The sequence below is a fragment of the Solanum lycopersicum genome, chromosome 7, assembly GCF_036512215.1.
Source record: "Solanum lycopersicum chromosome 7, SLM_r2.1".
Taxonomy (NCBI): domain Eukaryota; kingdom Viridiplantae; phylum Streptophyta; class Magnoliopsida; order Solanales; family Solanaceae; genus Solanum; species Solanum lycopersicum.
The window spans coordinates 3,765,645-3,785,669 of NC_090806.1; the positions used below are offsets into that span (position 1 = coordinate 3,765,645).

General features: G+C 29.6%; 1 protein-coding gene and 2 non-coding genes across 3 annotated transcripts; 2 read left to right on the plus strand and 1 right to left on the minus strand.

Annotated features, from left to right (window-relative positions):
* Positions 1 to 2,980: 2,980 nt before the first annotated feature.
* LOC101258275 (premnaspirodiene oxygenase-like) lies at positions 2,981 to 5,410 on the plus strand. Its single transcript, XM_069299875.1, has 2 exons — positions 2,981 to 4,586; positions 4,655 to 5,410. The coding sequence occupies exons 1-2, from the start codon at positions 3,690 to 3,692 to the stop codon at positions 5,279 to 5,281; spliced, it is 1,524 nt and encodes a 507-aa protein (XP_069155976.1). The 5' UTR covers positions 2,981 to 3,689; the 3' UTR covers positions 5,282 to 5,410.
* A 3,857-nt stretch (positions 5,411 to 9,267) lies between these two features.
* On the minus strand, positions 9,268 to 9,443 carry MIR169d (microRNA MIR169d). The gene is given in 1 exon segment (NR_107991.1): positions 9,268 to 9,443. It is a non-coding gene; the product is annotated as a microRNA MIR169d (primary transcript).
* Positions 9,444 to 12,242: 2,799 nt separating this feature from the next.
* On the plus strand, positions 12,243 to 12,447 carry MIR169b (microRNA MIR169b). The gene is given in 1 exon segment (NR_107989.1): positions 12,243 to 12,447. It is a non-coding gene; the product is annotated as a microRNA MIR169b (primary transcript).
* The last annotated feature ends 7,578 nt before the right edge of the window (positions 12,448 to 20,025 follow it).

Genomic DNA, 20,025 nt, shown 5'->3' on the forward strand with positions numbered 1-20,025 from the left:
CTCGAATTTAATGAGTTAGCTGTCATGTGGATGAAATTTTGTCGAGGTGTGTTTTGATACATAGTTGGTGGTAGTTCAGGTAGGAAACACAAACACGTGATAGTTAAGGTATGAAATTTGCAAAATAGTAATACACTAAGTGTGTTTTAATCATTGTGTCAAATAAAATTGAGAAAGAGGAATCTATTTATCCTATTTCACATATTATGTAATGTTTTTATTGAGCATATGATGCTATTTATTAAGATGGGTGTTGGTGATTATGAGTTTAATTTTTCCAATTTTCAGCAACGGAATGGGTGAAAGGGAGAACAATGGAGGAAGCACTGTCCATAAAGAACACGTAAGTCCTTTGCACTTTCTTTTCCTTTGTCATTTTTGTGTGTGTTTTTAGGATACATAGTGTGGTTTGAGATTGTCCCTTTCAGTTTTTTTTCCTGCCTTCCTCAAGTGACCTTAAGTAGTTGAACAGAGCCGATTCTCTTAGTTATATGGCTCGAATTTTGAGTTCTTTTCAAAGAAACCATTTTTATTGTTCCTGCTTCGTCAACTTTTAGTGAAATGTCCTTTAATTCCATGGTCCTTCTATATGTTGTTCAATACCAATATTGCTTTAGAAATAGTAGTGTGTACTCAGTGGCTCCTAAATTGTGTCAGATTTCAGTTTCAAAAATACTGTTCTGCAAATTAGCATTTTAACCAAAGTAGTCGGTTAGCGTAATTCCCCCTTTTTTGGATGAGGGGTGGTAGTATAAGCTGGCATGCATGTTTATCGATAAACTTGGGATGCCTGTTGACCAACCCACTCGATACATGTTGTACCCAAGGAATTCTGGTCCCCGAGATTTTAACAAATGAAAAATTTACTTTGTGTCATTTTTGTTGAGATTTGAAACTTATGTCCCTAGGATGTTACTTCAGCTCTTTGGATGCACTGTTCGCATCCTCCTCCTAACATGCGCTGAAAAGATTAAGGTTGAAACTGCTTGGAGATAAGAGGTTTTCCTTTATCCTTGTTTGTGTCGATTCAGCAAAATTGAAGGTGTAACTTATTTCAGAATGAGGTTACAACACTAGATATCTCATCCCCACCTGTAATAGGTCAATTAGAAGGTGGTCCCTTAAAATAGGAATGGTCGAATTGAGCTTAAGAATTCTTTTCTTTTTATGAACTTGTTGAAACCTCGGAAGAAAAGCTTTTTGAAACGTAGCCGAAAAATACTTACTCAAAAAAAGAAAAAGAAGAACGAAAACTTTGCCGAAGAACAAAAACAGAATGCAACAAGTACTTTGGTTTAAATTTTAAAGGGCAATGTAGACAACACGGGGTGTGTAGTAGGCACTACATGGGTTTGAGTCCTGAATGTGTACCAAGTCTTGTATTTAAGTAGAAAACAGTAGAGGACCAGGCCTATTATAGACCGAGTTTTAAAACTAAAACTACTCATTTCTTAATATAGTTTAGAGTGAACTTACTTTGAGGAACTGGATATGTGCAACTTTCTTTTGAGAGATAGCAAGTGTATCATTAGTTTAGCACCAAGAAGCAATCATAACTATTTACGGGATACCAAAAGAACTTCCCTTCTAACTCGAGGCTTGGCCAACTTACATCAGGAAAAGAAGCGAGGATTGACTAACTGGCCCCATTGCTTGTTAAACTATCTGTATGATGCATTTATTTGTAAAAGCATTTTCACGATGCATGTATATTTGCAGTTTAAAGCATTTTACAAATTCCCTCTTTGTCCTCGCTTTTGACTCAGTTGTAAAAGGGATTATTTATGACTGAATTGATGCTCATATGAAGGACCTGGTGAATCTTAAGTTTAGTACGCAGTGGTTATCAAGTCCAGTCCTGCTAAGTTTAAATTTGTTCTATTTCCATTTTGCTTGATAACTTCACTTGAATCTAATGAACAATAGGCGTCCTAAATCATGCGGCTATTCTTGTGTTAATGCGTTTGTCATTTTACTGAAAGCATATATATTCATTATTAGAAGACTGGATTTCTTGTGCCACAACTGTCTTTACCTATACTTTGAAGAAAACTGATCCATCTTGAAATCGATTGCTTTTCGAGGATCCCCATGAAAGCGTGTTTCTTTCTTTAGGATAGACTACCTCATGGCGTAGTTCAACTTCAACTTTTGCAACATTATTAACTCCCAAACAACAGATACACCACCCCATTAGTCTTATTTCTAAATACCTGTCCCCTTACTGTTTTTCTTTGATCCAACTTATTTTTTTCCGTATCATCTGTGGATAGAGATGATCAGATAGTCTAAGAAAAACAAATCTGTTCTTTATCTTCAAATTACTGTATTGTTTGATTGTATCCTTTTTCAAGAATGCTTTGTCATGCTTCTTGCTAGATTCTTTACTTCCGCTAAATCTTTTTCCTTGAGCCCGATCAAGGGTTTATCAGACACAACCTCTCTTCCTCCCAAAAATAGGGGTACGGTCTGCGCTCTCTAAAGTCTACTCGTGCGACTACACTAGGTATTGTTGTTGTCGTTGATATTTAAGTTTACTGCAGGGAGATAGCAAAACATCTGTTCCTTCCACCTCAAAAGATTCACTGCAGTATGCTAGCTGAGGATGCAATTAGGGCTGCTAAGAAGGATTACGAGGCAAAGAAGGCAAAATTTAATGAGAATGCAGAAAAATCTGTTTGATATACGACATTTGAGTATGGTGCGGCATATATAAACTCAAAATTACTTATATCGTAAAAAATTAAGCAATTAGATATAAAATAAAATAATCTCACATTTTGTTTCGTATTTGTTTATGTTTTCCTTAGTACATCATCAATGATGAAACAAAATGGCATACATTTTCAAATCAGGTAAAGATTTTCCCTTGACTTTGATTTAATTTCCTTTGGGGGACAAAAGTCAATCAATTTTTTTTAATCAAAACCTAATTTCCTTTGGTATTACATTTTTGTCATTTTGTTATTATGTCATGTGATTAATAATTTCAAAATTGTTAGTGCACACTGCGTATGAATTACTTATACTACAAATAAAAATTCAGAGAAACACATATCTTAAATTATCACTTTCATCTAAAGTTAATTCTTGGAGCATAAATTTGTGCCACCTAACATGTTTTTCGTATTAAAAATATTTCCAACAATAGAGCTATTACATCATCACTGATGAAACAAAATGGCATACATTTCAAAATAATAAGAAATTACATGTAGACTTTTTTAAAAAACGGATTGGTAACCTAAAAGAAAATTTACTATCATCGAAGACTTTTCTAAAAAGCGGATTGGTAACCTAAAAGAAAATTTACTATCATCGAAATAAAATAAAAATTCTTATGTTTGATTTGTCAAAATGTTTGAAAAGATAGCGACATTATTTCTTTCCCACCCCCCACCCTATTTCATTCCCGTAAAATTTTACTAGATTATTACTTTCATGCTAAACACTAGAAAAGGAATAAAATATCCACTTATTTTTCAAAAAAATATTTTCTAGAAAAACATTTTCTTCCCGTCAAACACACCTTCAAAGTACAAATTATTTATATGACTCCCCTCCAAAGAAAAATCAACATTCCAAGTGTGTTCCACATAATAGTGTAGCCACTATATAAGTAACCATCAAAACATGAAAAATCCATCAAATCGACTTTTACCTTTCTTAATTTCTTCTACTACTAAGATATGGAGTTTCATCACATCGTTTCATTTTCACTATTCATCTTCTTCCTCTTTCTAACAATTCAAAATTGGAGCAGAAACTCAAAAATCCTTAAGAAAAAGCTGCCCCCGGGCCCATGGAGGTTACCTATTATTGGAAGTGTACACCACTTGACACGTGGAACATCTCATCGAGTTCTCCGAAACTTGTCACAAAAATATGGACCAATTATGTACTTACAACTCGGAGAAGTTCCTACAGTAGTTGTGTCCTCCCAACACATGGCCAAACAAATTCTAAGAACTCATGACCTCGCCTTTGCATCTAGGTCAGTAACCATGTTGGGAAAAATTATTTGTTATAATTGTAAAGATATTGCCTTTTCCCCATATAGTGATTACTGGAGACATATGCGTAAACTGAGTATGTTGGAGTTACTTAGTGCCAAGATGGTTAAGTCTTTTAGCTCAATTCATTACGATGAACTCTCAAATCTTCTATCATCTATCGGCTCAACGATAGGTTCGCCAATCAACTTATCAAAAAAACTTTTTCTGTTTATGAATGCTTCGACATGTAGGTCAATATTTGGAAAAACATATAAAAATCAGAATGAGTTAGTAATGTCGATTCAACAAGCAGTGTCATTATCTAGAGGATTTGAGTTGGCTGATTTGTACCCTTCGAAAACATTTCTACATGGGATTAGTGGGATGAAATCTAAACTTATGAAAGCTCGTACTAAAGTAGACATACTCTTGGACAACATTATCAATGTGCATAGAGAGAATCGCGCGAATGGAAAAAATTGCAACGGTGAGTCTGTAACTGAAGATCTGATCGATGTCTTTTTAAGAGTGATGGAGAGTGGCGAATTTCAATTCCCTCTAACAAATGACAATATCAAAGCAATTATTCTTGTAAGTTTCATTTTTCGATAGAATTGTTTTCCTTTTAGCTTATGGTCTATTTAATATATATGGTGCAGGACATGTTTGTAGCAGGGTCAGAAACGCCATGTTCAACCGCTATTTGGGCATTATCAGAAATGATGAAGAGTCCGAGTGTCATAGCCAAAGCACAAGCCGAAGTGAGAGAAGTTTTTAAAGGAAAGGAAACATGTAATGACGATACTGTCCTTGAAAAGCTTAATTACCTAAAGTTGGTAATCAAAGAGACACTCAGGTTACATCCTCCAACTCCTTTATTGGTCCCTCGAGAATGTAGGGAGGAAACAAAGATAGATGGATTCACTGTACCGTTGAAAAGTAAAGTCTTGGTTAATGTATGGGCAATAGGAAGGGATCCCATGAGTTGGGAAAAACCCGAATGTTTCGTACCGGAGAGATTCGAGAATAGTTCTATTGAATTTACGGGAAATCACTTTCAGTTTCTGCCGTTTGGAGCAGGAAGACGAATGTGTCCAGGAATACATTTTGGTATAGCTCTTGTTACTCTACCATTAGCCTATTTGCTTTACAAGTTTGATTGGAAACTTCCACAGGGAACTAATTTGAGGGAATTCGACATGACAAAATCAAATGGAATAACTGCGAGAAGAGAGAATGATCTCTACTTGATCGCTACACATAGCTTACTGAGTTTGAGTTTGTAATATAATATGTATGGATTCGTTTGAATCTAAAGGTACTACACTGGTCATGTATATCATGATGAATAATAGATCAAATAAATGGATGACTTTTCATGGTGGTTAAATTTTGACTTATGCTTTCAATTATTAGTGATGCTTATTATATAGGAAAAACAAATTTGATTGTTGGTTTCAACATAATTTTGTTGCATATGGTCTCTCTTATTGTTTGGTTGGTTTTAGTATAATTTTGATGATTTATAATTTAAGTTTGACTTCAAGTAAAAAGTTATACTATACTAAGGTTTTATTACCTCCCTGAACTTATTTTATTAATAATTTTTTACCCCTTTTTAGCCTACGTGACACTATCTTGTGGGTCCAACGATGGTTGACTTTTTTTTCTTCAAACTAGTGCCACGTAAGCTAATAAGGGGTAGAAAATTACTTATAAAATAAGTTCAGGGGTAATAGAACCTTAGTATAGTATAAGTGTGTCTCTGAGATTTCGGGCATAGGTTGAGGGGGTACTTGTGCATTTTCCCTAAAATTTATTTGAACTTGTTATTTGCACATATAACTTTGTATTTACATTTTATTACTTTGGTCTTAGCTTAGTACTCTATTTTATCTCTCTAATAATGACGACGGTAGGTATAACAAATGAAAAAATCGATCCGTTCGATTAATTATTTTAAATTATACTATAATAAATTACAACAATTGGGATCAAACTTAGGCTTTAATCGTGATGGAATACTAGTGCTGCCATATCTATAACATATCAAATAGAAACAAGTTTTTTTTTTAAAAAATATTTTGTCAAAATTTCTCATGTATCAATATTTTTTTTTGTCCACACTTGAGTATAAATATTCATATTAAGGTTCGACTCTTGATTAAATTTAAATTATCATATCGCAGGAGTAACGATTCTAATTAGATTTTTTTTTCATTTTTTAGAGCTTGAAATCGAAAGTTTTCTTTATTATTAATATACGGGGGTTTTATAAACTCCGTTTTGTGAACTTGATTGCTAGTGGAGAAAACGATTACTATAGACCACCAACTCTGAAGTTTAAAATTTCACAAGTGAAAATTAACTCCAAATAGTTGCTGTTTTCCAATTTATCAATTATCACATATGATTTAATCATATAAGTTGATGTAAAAATTGAATATGAATATTGTTTATTTCATCTGATGTAAAATCAAGTTCTTTTTAAATTTGTCTTGTAACAACTAACATTCATGTGACTTTGTCTTCATAAAAATACAACAAAAACATTATAATTTTCTACATTACATTGGTGTTTTTGTTAGCACTTGTCATTTTAATTATCTTAATTATTTTTTTTGGTTGCTTTTTCAAGATTGAAATATTAATCTTCAATTTTAACGTAATTTTTTCTGAAAAATTGAACTTCACAAGAAATTCGTTATTTTATTCTATAAATCGTGATTAATAATCTCAAAAATGTTATCACATATTGAGTATCATGTGGCATATATAAACTCAAAATTACTTATATCGTAAAAAACTAATCAATTCGATATAAAATAAAATTATCTCACATTTTATTTCGTATTTGTTTATGTTTTCCTTAGTACATCATCAATGATGAAACAAAATGGCATACATTTCAAATCAGGTAAAGATTTTCCCTTGACTTTGATTTAATTTCATTTGGGGGACAAAAGTCAATTAATTTATTTATTTTTATCAAAACTTAATTTCCTTTGATTTAATTTTCCTTTGGTATTATATTTTTTGTCAATTTTGTTATTTTATCATGTGATTAATAATTTCAAAATTGTTAGTACACAGTGCCTATAAATTACTCATGTTAAAATAAAAATTCAACGAAATACATATCTTAAATTATCAGGTTCATCTGAACTTAATTCTCAGAGTATATCTTTTTACCATCAAACGTATTTTCCACATTAAAAATATTTCCGGAGCTATTACATCATCACTGATGAAACAAAATGGCATACATTTCGAAATGTTTTATTTTATTCAATGATTATTAAATTTGTTTTGAAAATTATGTGTCTTTTTATGTATGCATCTTTGAACAATATACATTACTATTCACCTTTTTAATTTTCAACATTTTTTCACTTAGAACTTTTTTTCCCCACTTAATTAATTAAAAACTGGACACATGTATGTTAGCTAATTAAAAATTTTGAAAAATAATTACATGTATACTATTCTAAAAAGCGAATCGATAACCTGAAAGAAAATTTACTATGATCTAAATAAAATCAAAATTCTTATGTTTGATTTGTCAAAATGTTTGAAAACATAATGACGTTATATCTTTTCCACTCCGCACTCTATTTTATTCCCGTAAAATTTTGTTAGATTATCACTTGCATACCAAACACTAGAAAAAAAATAAAATATTGATCATTTATTTTTTTTAAAAATATTTTCTAAAAAAACATTTTTTTCCGTCAAACACACCATCAAGTACAAATTACTTATTTAACTCCCCTCCAAAGAAAAATTAACATTCCAAGTGTGTTCCACATAAAAGTGTAGCCACTATATAAGTAACCATCAAAACATGAAAAATACATCAAATCGACTTTTACCTTTCTTTAATTTCTTCTACTAAGATATGGAGTTTCATCACATCGTTTCATTTTCACTGTTCATCGAAAACATTTCTACATGGGATTAGTGGGATGAAATCTAAACTTATGAAAGCTCGTAATAAAATAGACATACTCTTGGACAACATTATCAATGTACATAGAGAGAATCGCGCAAATGGAAAAAATTGTAATGGTGAATCTGAAACTGAAGATCTGATCGATATAGGAAAAAAATTTGATTGTAGGTTTCGACATAATTTTTGTTGCATATGGTGTCTCTTATTATTTTGTTGGTTTTAGTATAAATTTGATGATATATAATTTAAGTTTGACTTCTTGTAAAAATTAATTGTAACTTTGGTTAAAACTTATTAGAACTTGTTATTTGCACACACAACTTTGTACTTACATTTTACTACTTTGGTCTTAGCTTAGTATTCTATTTTATCTCTCTAATAATGACGACTCTAGATATAACAAATGAAAAAGCTAATCAATTCGATCAAATATTTTAAATTTAGCAATAATAAATTACATCAATTGGGAGCAAACTTAGGTTGATCAATAACATTTCAAATAGAAACAAGTCTTTTAAGAAATATTTTGACAAACTTTCTCATGTATCAATATTTTTTTGGTCCACACGTGAGTATTGCTATTCACACTGAGACTCGAGTTTCGATTAAATTTGAATTTACGTATTGCAGGAGTAACATTTCTAATGAGATTCTTTTCATTTCTAAGAGCTTGAAATCGAAAGATTTGATTAAAAATAAAGAAATTTAACCATCTCATCACAATGTAACTTGGTAAAGTAAGATATTGGTCATTAACTACCTTTTTACCCCTTTTAATGTATAGTGCATTTTGAATAGTAATGTTCTTTTTTAATTTTCTTTTTACATATCTCAAATATTTTTGGCCTTAAAAGGAGTTATAATGATGGTAATTCACTAAAAAAAATTTATTGCTTTACTAAACTATTTCATTGAGGAACAAGTTATGTTAATCCAAGAATACTTAGGTGAAGAGGTCATAGAACCTTTATTATTAAATATTAATAAAATTTCAGTATCTATGATACAGTGACAAAGTTGAAATTTTTGTTTAATTAAGAAGTTTAAAGTATGAAAAAATAAACATAAAAAGAAGTTAAAGCAGTTTAACATCTAATATATATGCATAAAAATAATTTAATCATACATATATTATTGGTGCATGTATGATAATATTTTATTAGTGCATGTATGATAATATTTCACAATAAAAAAAAATATATTTGCATCATTTTTCAACATGAAATTGAATAAAAAAAACTTATAAGTTTCAAGAAATTAGAGCAATAGATTTATACAGAAAAGATAAGCATGATCCGATCAGAGAAAAAAAAAGCCATAGAAGATAAGGTCTTACATGAAAAATTACGAGCATGTCAAGATAGCCAGGATAACTTGCCTACGACCAAATGACAAATATTGTCAATATTATTATTTTAAACTATATATCAAATGAAGTAGGCAAGTCATCCTTGGCTACTAAACAATACTCTCAACTTCATGTAAAACCCCTCTTCAATAATGTTATCTAACTTGTACAAATATGTGATGCATTTAGTTTGTCTATCAATGTCTCTATTTATAGCTTCAAGAAGGGGGGAAAAAGTGAAAAAAATAATAATATTGCCCTTGTATGATCTTAATTATTTTTTTATTATTATTTTTGCTTTTTTGTTCTTTCAAATTGATCTCAACTCATATTTTGGAATATATTCTTTATGATTTTGGATTGAAATTGAGTGAATACTGTTCTCCAAATTAAAGGATCAATTATTATTTTATATATTTTTGCAAACTCAATTGTCAACCTTATAGAAAAGAAGAATTATTTTGTTGACATGGAAAATAAATGAACTTTTCATTTTGTTTTGGTGAATGATTTTCCATCTTATAATCCACTCCCTCAATTCTTTCTTTCTTATGTGTCCTTTCACATTGCATGGAGTCATACCTTTCTAATATCTACTATTAACTCAGCTTTATAATTTCTTTTCCATTATCATCTTTATGGTAGAGGGACCTTTATATATCAATTTATTAAAATGAATACGAATGACAAAAGTCCTACATTGGTGACTTGACAATCCTCCTCTCTTTGAGCTAGTTTTTGGAGTGTAAATTTGACGTAAGACCTAATTAGACATGATATCAGAGCAGGGGTGTGATTTTCACCCAATGTGGGGCCTCCATTGGTGGCTTGACAATCAAAATTGCTCATGCACCAGATGCTAAGTACTGGGCGTCATGAGGTGTCATTTTTCACCCAATGTGGGGCCTCCAAAAATAAAAAATAATGCACGCACACCAGATGCTAAGAAATGGGGTGAGGTTGGGTTTAATGAGATGACTGGACTCCTAATTTTGAACTAGCTTTTGGGCCGTGAGTTAGGCATAAGACCTAAATTAACATAAAGCTGAGGGGAGAATAAGCTCGGGAATTTCATTTGTATGAGATCAAGTCTATAAGGTTCAATAGTTATCGAATGGAGGTGAACTTACGCAAAAATAAGCCGCTCCTTATTTGTAATAGACATAATACATAAACATGCTCCTTAACTTGGCTTCAACAGATAACTATGCCGTCCAACTTTGAGTGTGTACAAGTAGACACTTAAACTTACATAAAATTGAATAAGTAGACACAATATGTATCCTACCTGACATAATACACACAGGACGCCACGTAGGATACAAAATTGCAATGTAGGGTGCCGTAAGATGAATGTGTCTATTTGCTCAATACTTGTGCGCACCCAAAATTAAAGGTCATAGTTACAAATTGAAACCAATCCAAGGGTCATGTTTAAGTATTATACCTTTGTAATACTACATTTTCTTAAGGTATATTTTACGACTTGATTGACTTTCTTATAACAATATCGAAACTTGCATGTAATAGTACTTGAAATATATTGAATACGAGCAATGAATCTATTTTCTTCAATCATTAAACTTAAATTTAAATTACTAAAAATAATTTCAAAAAAAATGTGCTCATGTATGTGCTATCAGAAAATTTGGATAAAGTTGCATATTAATTTATACCATTTTGACTAAAGTTGTATCATCAATATATTTGACTTTTTTTTAGATAAAGCATATTGTTTGGAAGGAATACCCTTTAAACATAAAATTTGGGCATCAAATCCATTTTTTCAGCCCCACAAAATAATCAAGGTCAATCATAATTTATAAAAGGTCGAATTTTATGTTGTATTGGGAACTACAAAAAGAGGAGAAAATACATGCACTAATTTTTAAGTGTCAATGTGCATGCATGTCATACTAATTTAGACCCAAAAAATGTTAAGGATCGAATCCACACACTTGATGAATGAAGAACACAAGAACTTTAGAAAGAAAGAGATGAGAGATCTAGAGAGAGAAATTAATATTTCGTGGTAACATCCCGCGACTAAACTTTCACGGCGGTGGGGTATATATATTAATAAATTGAGTATTTTTTGTTACAGAGAATAAATGGAGAATAAATAGTACAGCCTCAAATGTTAATCAGGCTCCACAACCTAACAAAAAAATATATATATACGTCTCAGTTTCAAATAAGTTGAGAACAATTGATAGGTAAATGATTTTTATTCTAAAAATAAAAGTGAAAATAAGTTAATACTTGTAATGATATATAACAATATTATAAGTCCTCTAGCAAGATGAAAACTATTTCAAACTAGTATATATCATCTATATGAATCTTTTCCCTTTATTAATCATATGTCCTATTTTATCTATAGTTTAATTTGCATTTTCGAGAGAAAAAATATGGTGATTTCTTTTCATATGTTCTAATCATGGTGACCATAGTTAATTACCTAGTACTCATTGTTGACAGATACATGTATTATGTGAAATTAATCAAAGTGCGTGAACTGATCAGAACATCAGAGTTTCTTGAAAAAACTATAGATATTTCAAAGACAATTTCCTTCAAAAATAATTTTTGTTTGATCTTGTCCCATAAAAGAATTACTTAGAGATAAAGTGAGTGTAAATGTAAACTTTACAAATGAAGAGAACTTATTCCATTTTGGGAAATTAGACAATGTAGCTAAGAAATCAAAGTCAAAGCAATTATTAAAGGAAAAAAAAAATTAAACAAAGAATTAAGTCAAAGATGCTTATATAGTTTCTTTCATAACTAGTACTAATTTATTTGGCTATAAATAGTTGGCTAACTTACAATATATCAATCATCTCAATAGAAAAAGAAGAGAAGTCTTACATGAAGAGGAGAGTCATATTGTTTAGTAGCCAAGGATGACTTGCCTGCTCCATAGTCTAAAATGTGTTTAATCACATTTTAATTTGGTTTCAGGCAGTCTCCTTGGCTATCTTGACATGCTCTTTTCTTTTATGCAAGATATCTTTTTAAAATAGAAGTTTTAGTCATCGTTAAAATATCGAAACGGAGTTACAAGTCTTATTTAAAAGAAGAGAAGTCTAGCATGATGAGAAGAGTCTTATTTGGTAGCCAAGGATGACTTGCCTGCACCGTACTTGAAAAGGTCTTTCATATGTCCTTTCGTTTTTGGGGTCAAGCAGGTCATCTTTAGCTAACTTGACAAGCTCTTCTTTTTCATGCAAGGCTTTCTCTTCTTTCGTTTTTAATTTATTAATCATGTGGTTCTTATTCATAGATGCAGACTCAAAATTTAAGAACAGTAGAGATACTACTAATACGTGGCTACAAATATGTCGGATTATTTTTATGTGAATATGATAGAGTAGAGTATAGAGTAGGGATTGAACCCAAGGCCCCCCCCTCCCCCACCCCCCACCCCCGCGCCACTCACTGACACTATTTGATTGGATGTAAATTTTAAAAAAGAATTAAATGACTTTTGAAACTTATAATTTAAAAATATTAAAAAAGGACTTAGTTTTTTTTTTGTGTGTGTATGTTTGTAAACGACGTCAACTAAAATGTCCTATTCCTCCTCCTATCATAAGTTGTAAACACGAAATGCACAAATGACGTATCTTTAGGAATATAAGCTGCTTCAAAAAATATTTTTTCGAAATTGTATTACAACCAAACAAGAGTAAATAGGAAAACATTTTCCTGCATACTTAAACACACCCACACTCAACCCGCCCCGCCACATTTCCATCCAAATATAGTGTCATTCTTCATTTTCTTCTCTACTAGCTAGCTCAGGACTCACTCTATCAGCTGCTTCTTTGCCTACAAAACTCAATAAAAGACCTGCATTATTACCATACTTCATATAACTCGACGTTGATATGAAAAATCAAACACCGGAGATCTGTTGGGATATAATATAATTAAATAACTAAAAAGAATGACCTTTTTCTAATAATTTAAATTTTTAAATAAGTTGATAACACGACTCAAGAATATATTGGAAATTAGATTAAAACAAGTCATCTAGGATTGAAATAATTCAAAATTAGCAACCCTTTTGATTACATAAGATATTATAATAACCTGTAAACAATAACCTCTTTTCTTTACACTTTCTTCAATCAATGGATACACAATATCTTCTCTATCCATTTTTACTCAGAGTATATTTAGTAACAATAAATTAACATAATAGTTTAATTGTCACTTAAAATATATTTTTTTTCGATATTTAACACTCTTTATTTTGTAAATGTTCCTAAAGCTTATATATAGCGATACTTTATCCGGTAAAGACTTTATCACTCTTTGTTATTGTGTATATTTACTGCTACTAAAAGTTATTTTTCTTGTAGTACCAGCTGCCAACAAGTCTCCCATCAAGGAAAACAGACAATGCATGCTTTTATCAAGCTCGTATTGAAATTCGATTAAATTTTAAGCAGTCCTATCATTGCATCATTAACTCATGTTGACGACAATGCTTTTATTATTCATTGGAAAAATACAAAGGGATCATTTCGTACGACGTAGGGGTGTGCAATCGGCCATTTCGTTTTTATTTATTTATTATCGATTTAGTTTATCGGTGTTCAGATTCTAAATACGCTTAATTAATACCCAAATCAATAAGATATTTTTTTATATTGATTTTTAGCTTATCGATTTTGGTCTTTAACGGTTTGCTTTTCGGTTTAATCAATAAGAATATACCGATAAAACAAATATATGACATCTCTAGTAGATTGGACAAGACAAGACAATAAAGTAACTTTATAGATGAGCACAAAATAGAAATAATAATAAATAATATGAAAAGAACTATACAAGTATAACACAAAGAGAAATTAAGGAAAACATAGTTCTTATTTTAGATTTTAACGTTTTGCATAATGTGAAATTGGTAACTAAAAATTATTGTGATCTAAATGGGAAAATGTAGGTAAAAGTAGTTAATTATTGCACTCTAATCCAATATTAAAGGCCAATACTAAATTGATAACACAGTTTTATTTTTAAAAAAAAAAATCATTAAGAAGTTTTAATGAATAACTCAATAGTAATAAACTAATAACACTTTTTTGATCGATTTATCGATCTGTTGGTTCTTATACACCCCTAAATACGAGGATAATTAATTTCATATTAATTTCATATTTGGTTAGAATAAAACCGTAGAATATATTTCAGAATTATAATGTTATGTTTATCCAATATTAAAAGTAAAATAATAATCTTGTAATAACTTGTTCCTCGATCAAATGTGTATAAATGTGTATTTGATTTAAAAAAAAATGGTCAAAAAAGAACTATTGGCGAGGAAGCAATTTTCCTTGTATTATAGTTTTAAATTTTGAAATAAAATAGTTTTTCGTTATATTAATGAAATGAATGAAAAGTCCTTGTAGATTAGTTGGGAAAATGACATAAAAGTCTTTTAATTATATATTCAATGGATTTATTTTTTTAATTATTTAAAAATTTATTAATTTTGGTTCCTTAATTATACACTAATTGGATTTAGTTACTTAATTATACAATTATCGATTTTAGTCTTTTAAGTATTCAAAAACTTATCATGTTTTGATTTTCGTGCATTTTTTAATACAAATAATTTAGGTTTATATTAACGGAACTCTTCATGAAATTAAATTTTTAACCATTTTAAAGTTGATTCTCTATCCCTGCCCTTTCTCTTCAAATTACTCTTATATAATGATAATAACCTCAATGGATCAAAATAAAATTAATGAGGTAAGAGATACAAGCCCTAATTTTATTTAATGGAGAATAAAATTAATCATATATAATTGTTGTTAATGACTTGAATCCATACTTGAATGTGTTAATCAGTGTGGATTTTATTTAATTTACTCAAAATTTATTTACGTAAAATAAATTGAATAGAACAATAAAAATGATCTATTTTTAAAAAAAAATAAAAATTACAAATATAATAAATTTTTATAAATTTCAATTTCTGCAAAAAGTTAAACAAACTTCTTTTAATAAAGTCGTTGGAGTACAAACTGTGAATTTAACTGGTGATAATATTTTTCTTTTTATAATAAAGTTTAGTCATTAGTAGCAATGATATGTTTCATTTTATCCTTTGTTGAATAAGATTATGACTTATATTTTTTTTCCTCGTGAATTTTATTTAAATCGTTGAGGTTAAGGTTCTATGCATAAGGTTATTTTGAAGAAGAAGAAGAAGTACCAGAGAGGGAGAAACAATAGAAAAAATGGCTAAATGTTTTAATTTCTTGAGGCATAGATTCAGTTAATTAAATCCAAGTTATTTTGTACAAGAAAATGAACAGAGACCAAACTTGATAAGTTTTTAAATACTTAAAGGATTAAAATTGATAATTAAGGGGCAAAATTTAATGAGTTTTTGAATAATCGAATAACTAAATATGATAAGTGTATAATTAAAGAACCATTTTAGACCTAATCCTATAGTTAAGAGACTATTTATGGCATTTTCTTATATTAGTTATTAATGCTTCAAATTGTTTGTCCATTCGATATTATTATTTATTGCACAAGATCTGTTATAAAAAATAATAATTTTATTTTTATTAACTTAAAATGTACATATTTAAAATTTTGATTAATATTGTACCTTTTTGGGAAGGTGAATTTTTCTTTCTTTCTTCTAATCTTGTAAAAATATTATTGTTACTTTTTTTTGTTAATTCCGCATAATAATACGTAAAATAATGTACAATACATAAAATATAAAATAATAACAACATATAAACATCAAAATAAAATAAGAAATTTTAAAAATTAAAAATAATTTTAAAAATAAAACTTAACCAAACTTATAAGATTATAACTTAGCTTTAAAAAGAAATATGCTTCTACTTTTCAGCTTTTATTTAAAGATTATAACTAGTCTTTGGACTTATTATTGACGTGCTAATTTAGGACCCGTTTGGATGGGCTTAATAAAAGCAGCTTTAAAAAAATATTTTTGAAAGTGCTGAAACTTATTTTTAAAATAAGCAGTTATGCGTTTGGATAAAGTACTGAAGTTGCTATGCCAAACGTGAAAAGGGAAAAATGAAAGAAAGAGATGTTAGGGTTATGTGGATAATTTGGAGATTGTATAAAAATATTAAGGGCAAAAAGATAAAAATGTGGTCAACTTAAAACAACTTATAAGCTAAAAAAGAAAAAATACCCCTATCCCAGCTTTTAACTTTTGGATTAAAATAAGTTTTTTTTAATTTAAAATAAGTTATTTTGAGTATTGTCAAACAGCTAAATAAGTCAAAAACCCAGCTTTTAAGTCAGTTTGACCAGCTTTTAAGCTGAACCAAACAGGCTCTTAGTAACTCAGTATATTTATTCCCCAAATTCAACTTAACCTATTCATTCGTCACTTATAATTAATAAAATAATATCGAAGTAAACTAAAAAAATAATAGATGATGTTACTTGCTAAGTTATATCCATAGCAAATAGTAATGGAGAACTAAAGCATCTGTGGCAAAAGTTACTTTATTTTCTTTGACTTTGGTCTTTTGATTTCTCAAATGAGAATAAGTTCTATTCATTCATAAAGACACTTGCACTCACCTTGTCTTCAAGCAATTTTACTGACTCGATTAATTTCGATTTGTATCACATAAACTTTCTTTACTTCTAAGACTCAAATTCGAGACTGTTGTTTAAGGCTGTAAAGGATCCATCATTCTACCACACCTCAAGGTGGTCAAAATTATTAGGTTGTGAAGCATGATTAATATTTGATGTACTGTCATATATTAATGTTCACGCGGTTCATTCTCCATTTATTCTCTGTAACTGTTCATACTCTGAATTATAAATATATACCTCACCGCCGTGGAAGTTTACCCACGAGGTGTTATCACGAACTATTGGTTTCTCTCTTTCTTTCTCTAGATCTCTCATCTCCTCTCTCGAAAGTTCTTGTGTTCTTCATTCATCAAGTGCGTGTGGATTCGATCCTAACAAAAATCACTCAATGTTACATAGAGTTATCATGAGCTATTTTCTTTTATAAAAAAAAATCTACAATATTATGTATCAAACCACCAATCACATCTTTTGGATAGAAACGATAGAACATATTATATTTTTAACGAAAAATATCATACAAATGGAATTGAGTTTGTAGTAAGTTACGAACAAAAAAAATTAGTCGATATTTTTCTAACAAAAGTAGTTCCTAACATATTTGTCATATAAATATCATAAGCAAATACATATTATTATAAAGTTGCTTGGCTCCTTTTATGTTAGTAAAATTGGTCTTCCTTGGGAATTTTGACTAATTTGTTCTTACAGAATCTGATAAATTCGAATCAAATCTATGGAATTGAAAGAATTTAAAGCCCATGACACATTTATTTGATTTTTCCTTTATTATTTATATTGAAAAGTCACATATATACAGAACAATAATCTTATTGGATAATTTGACCCCAAAAAACAAATATGCTTTTTAGTCCCAAATTTAGTTGGACTCTACTTTATAATTTGCGCACATTCTATGTTTTGTCTTTCAAATAGATTGATATTTATTTTCGTTATTCTGTATTCTTTAGCAATTGAATTGATGTCTAGTGACAATGACGTAGCCACATATAGCTAACTGTGGCTCGTCAGACACCTTTCATCAAAAACCTATACTATGTATAGAGAAAATTGTACGAAGTATATAGGTTAAAGGGAAAAGGGTCTGATATACCTCTCAACTTTGTCATTTAGAGCTGATATACCCTTTGTTATGAAAGTAGCTCATATATACGCTGCTTGTAAACAAATGGCTCACACATACCCTTTTCCTCTAACGAAAATGAAAAAAAAAATAATTTGAATCTAAATTTTTATTTTTTTTTCTAAAAAATATAATCCCACATGAGTAAATTTAATCTTCGTCAAACATTTTTTTGACTTTTTTTGTTTCAATGACTAATTTATAATTATTATTTTGACATCAAATTTATTTATGTTTCACTAATATTCTTGTAAAACTTATTGTAGATGACCAAATTTTTTCTTCGAATACGAAATTAAATTACAATACACAAAAAAATTGTTTAATTTTTTTTCTTTAAACTAAGGAATGAAAGAAAAAAACAAAATAAGAATAAGAAACTCAAATAATTATAATAAAAGAAGTCAAAAAATAATTTATGTATCAAAAAAAATTAAAATATACCTTGAACTTCGATAGAAGAATCATATATACCCCTAAATCATTTTTAAAAAAAATTAGAAGTAATAAATATAAACTTAAAACTAATTTTTTAACATCCGTTAAATGAAGGGTATATGTGAGCCATTTTGTAACGACAGGGTATATGTGAGTCGTTTGTATAACGGTAAGGACATATATGAGCCACTTTTATAACGAGGGGTATATCAGCTCCAAATGACAAAATTGAGGGGTATATCAGACCCTTTTCCCTAGGTTAAAAATTGTTTTTCATATTTATATGTTACTGTAAATTTTGAACATTCTTAACGAAATCTATAAGTTCTTTAGAAACTGAAGTTCGATATCCGTTTATAATTACTCCATGGTCAATACATGCTTGGTATGCTTTACATCATTGAGTTTATTGTTCTATGGTATACTATTGGGATACAATACATTGCCACTAAAGAAGAGAACTTATTCCAATTTGGGAAATCAAATAATATAACTAAGAAACCAAAAGTCAAATCAATTATTCAAGAGATGCTTATTTCTCCATTTTTACTAATTTGTTGTGACTATAAATAGATGTGACTAACTTGCCATATAGCAAACATCTAAATATATATATATATATATATATATATATATATATATATATATATATATATATATATGAAAAAAGAAGAGATGTCTTACATGAAGAGGAGAGTTATATTATTGTTTAGTAGCCAAGGATGACTTGCCTGCTCCAATATTACTTATAAGGTTTTTAATTATATCATTATTAATATAATGGTGACCTTTTATTGGTTGGTTTCAGGCAGTCTCCTTGGCTACCTTGACATGCTCTCCTCTTTCATGCAAGAACTTTCTCTTCACTCGTTTTTTCTGTTTCGATTTATGTAATAAACTTTCATTTTTTTAGTCGAATGACACACTTTTAAATTTGAAAATAGTTATGTTTGTCCTTCTCATCTTTTACTCTAACGAAAAGTTTTTTGTAACAAGACAAATATTATGACATGTTTATTAAGGCCACAGGTTTCAAATGTTAAACGTTCTATATAGTCATAAAAATGTTATAACATGTTTATAATTATCAGAAGTATCAAAAGTTTTTTTTTTTTTTAAATTTTGTACCAAGTAGTCAAACTATAATGGAGGATGTAATTTACAAAGGGGTCGAATTAATGAGAAGAGGAGTCTAGCATGATGAAAAGAGTCTTATTTGGTAGCCAAGGATGACTTGCCTGCACCATTTCCGAAATGTGTCCTTTCGTTCATGGGGTCAGGCAGGTCATCTTTAGCTAACTTGACAAGCTCTTCTCTTTCATGCAAGACTTTCTCTTCTTCCGATATCAAGAGAGCAAGAGAGGATATGTGACGAAAATATTGAATTTTTATTCGAACATACTGAGGATTTGTAGCAACATATAGTCAAATGTAGTTCATATATTCACCGCACACAGAAGAAGCTAGGAGCACACAACTGTCAGTTAACATGTCAGCTTCAACTATGTGTACTTCTCCCTCA

What these genes read in the sequence shown, in the direction of transcription:
- LOC101258275 (XM_069299875.1), top strand. Translation starts at nt 3,690, where the DNA reads ATGGAGTTTCATCACATCGTTTCATTTTCACTATTCATCTTCTTCCTC. An exon ending in ATATCAAAGCAATTATTCTT is followed by an intron (nt 4,587 to 4,654) that starts GTAAGTTTCATT and finishes TATATGGTGCAG; the next exon opens with GACATGTTTGTAGCAGGGTC.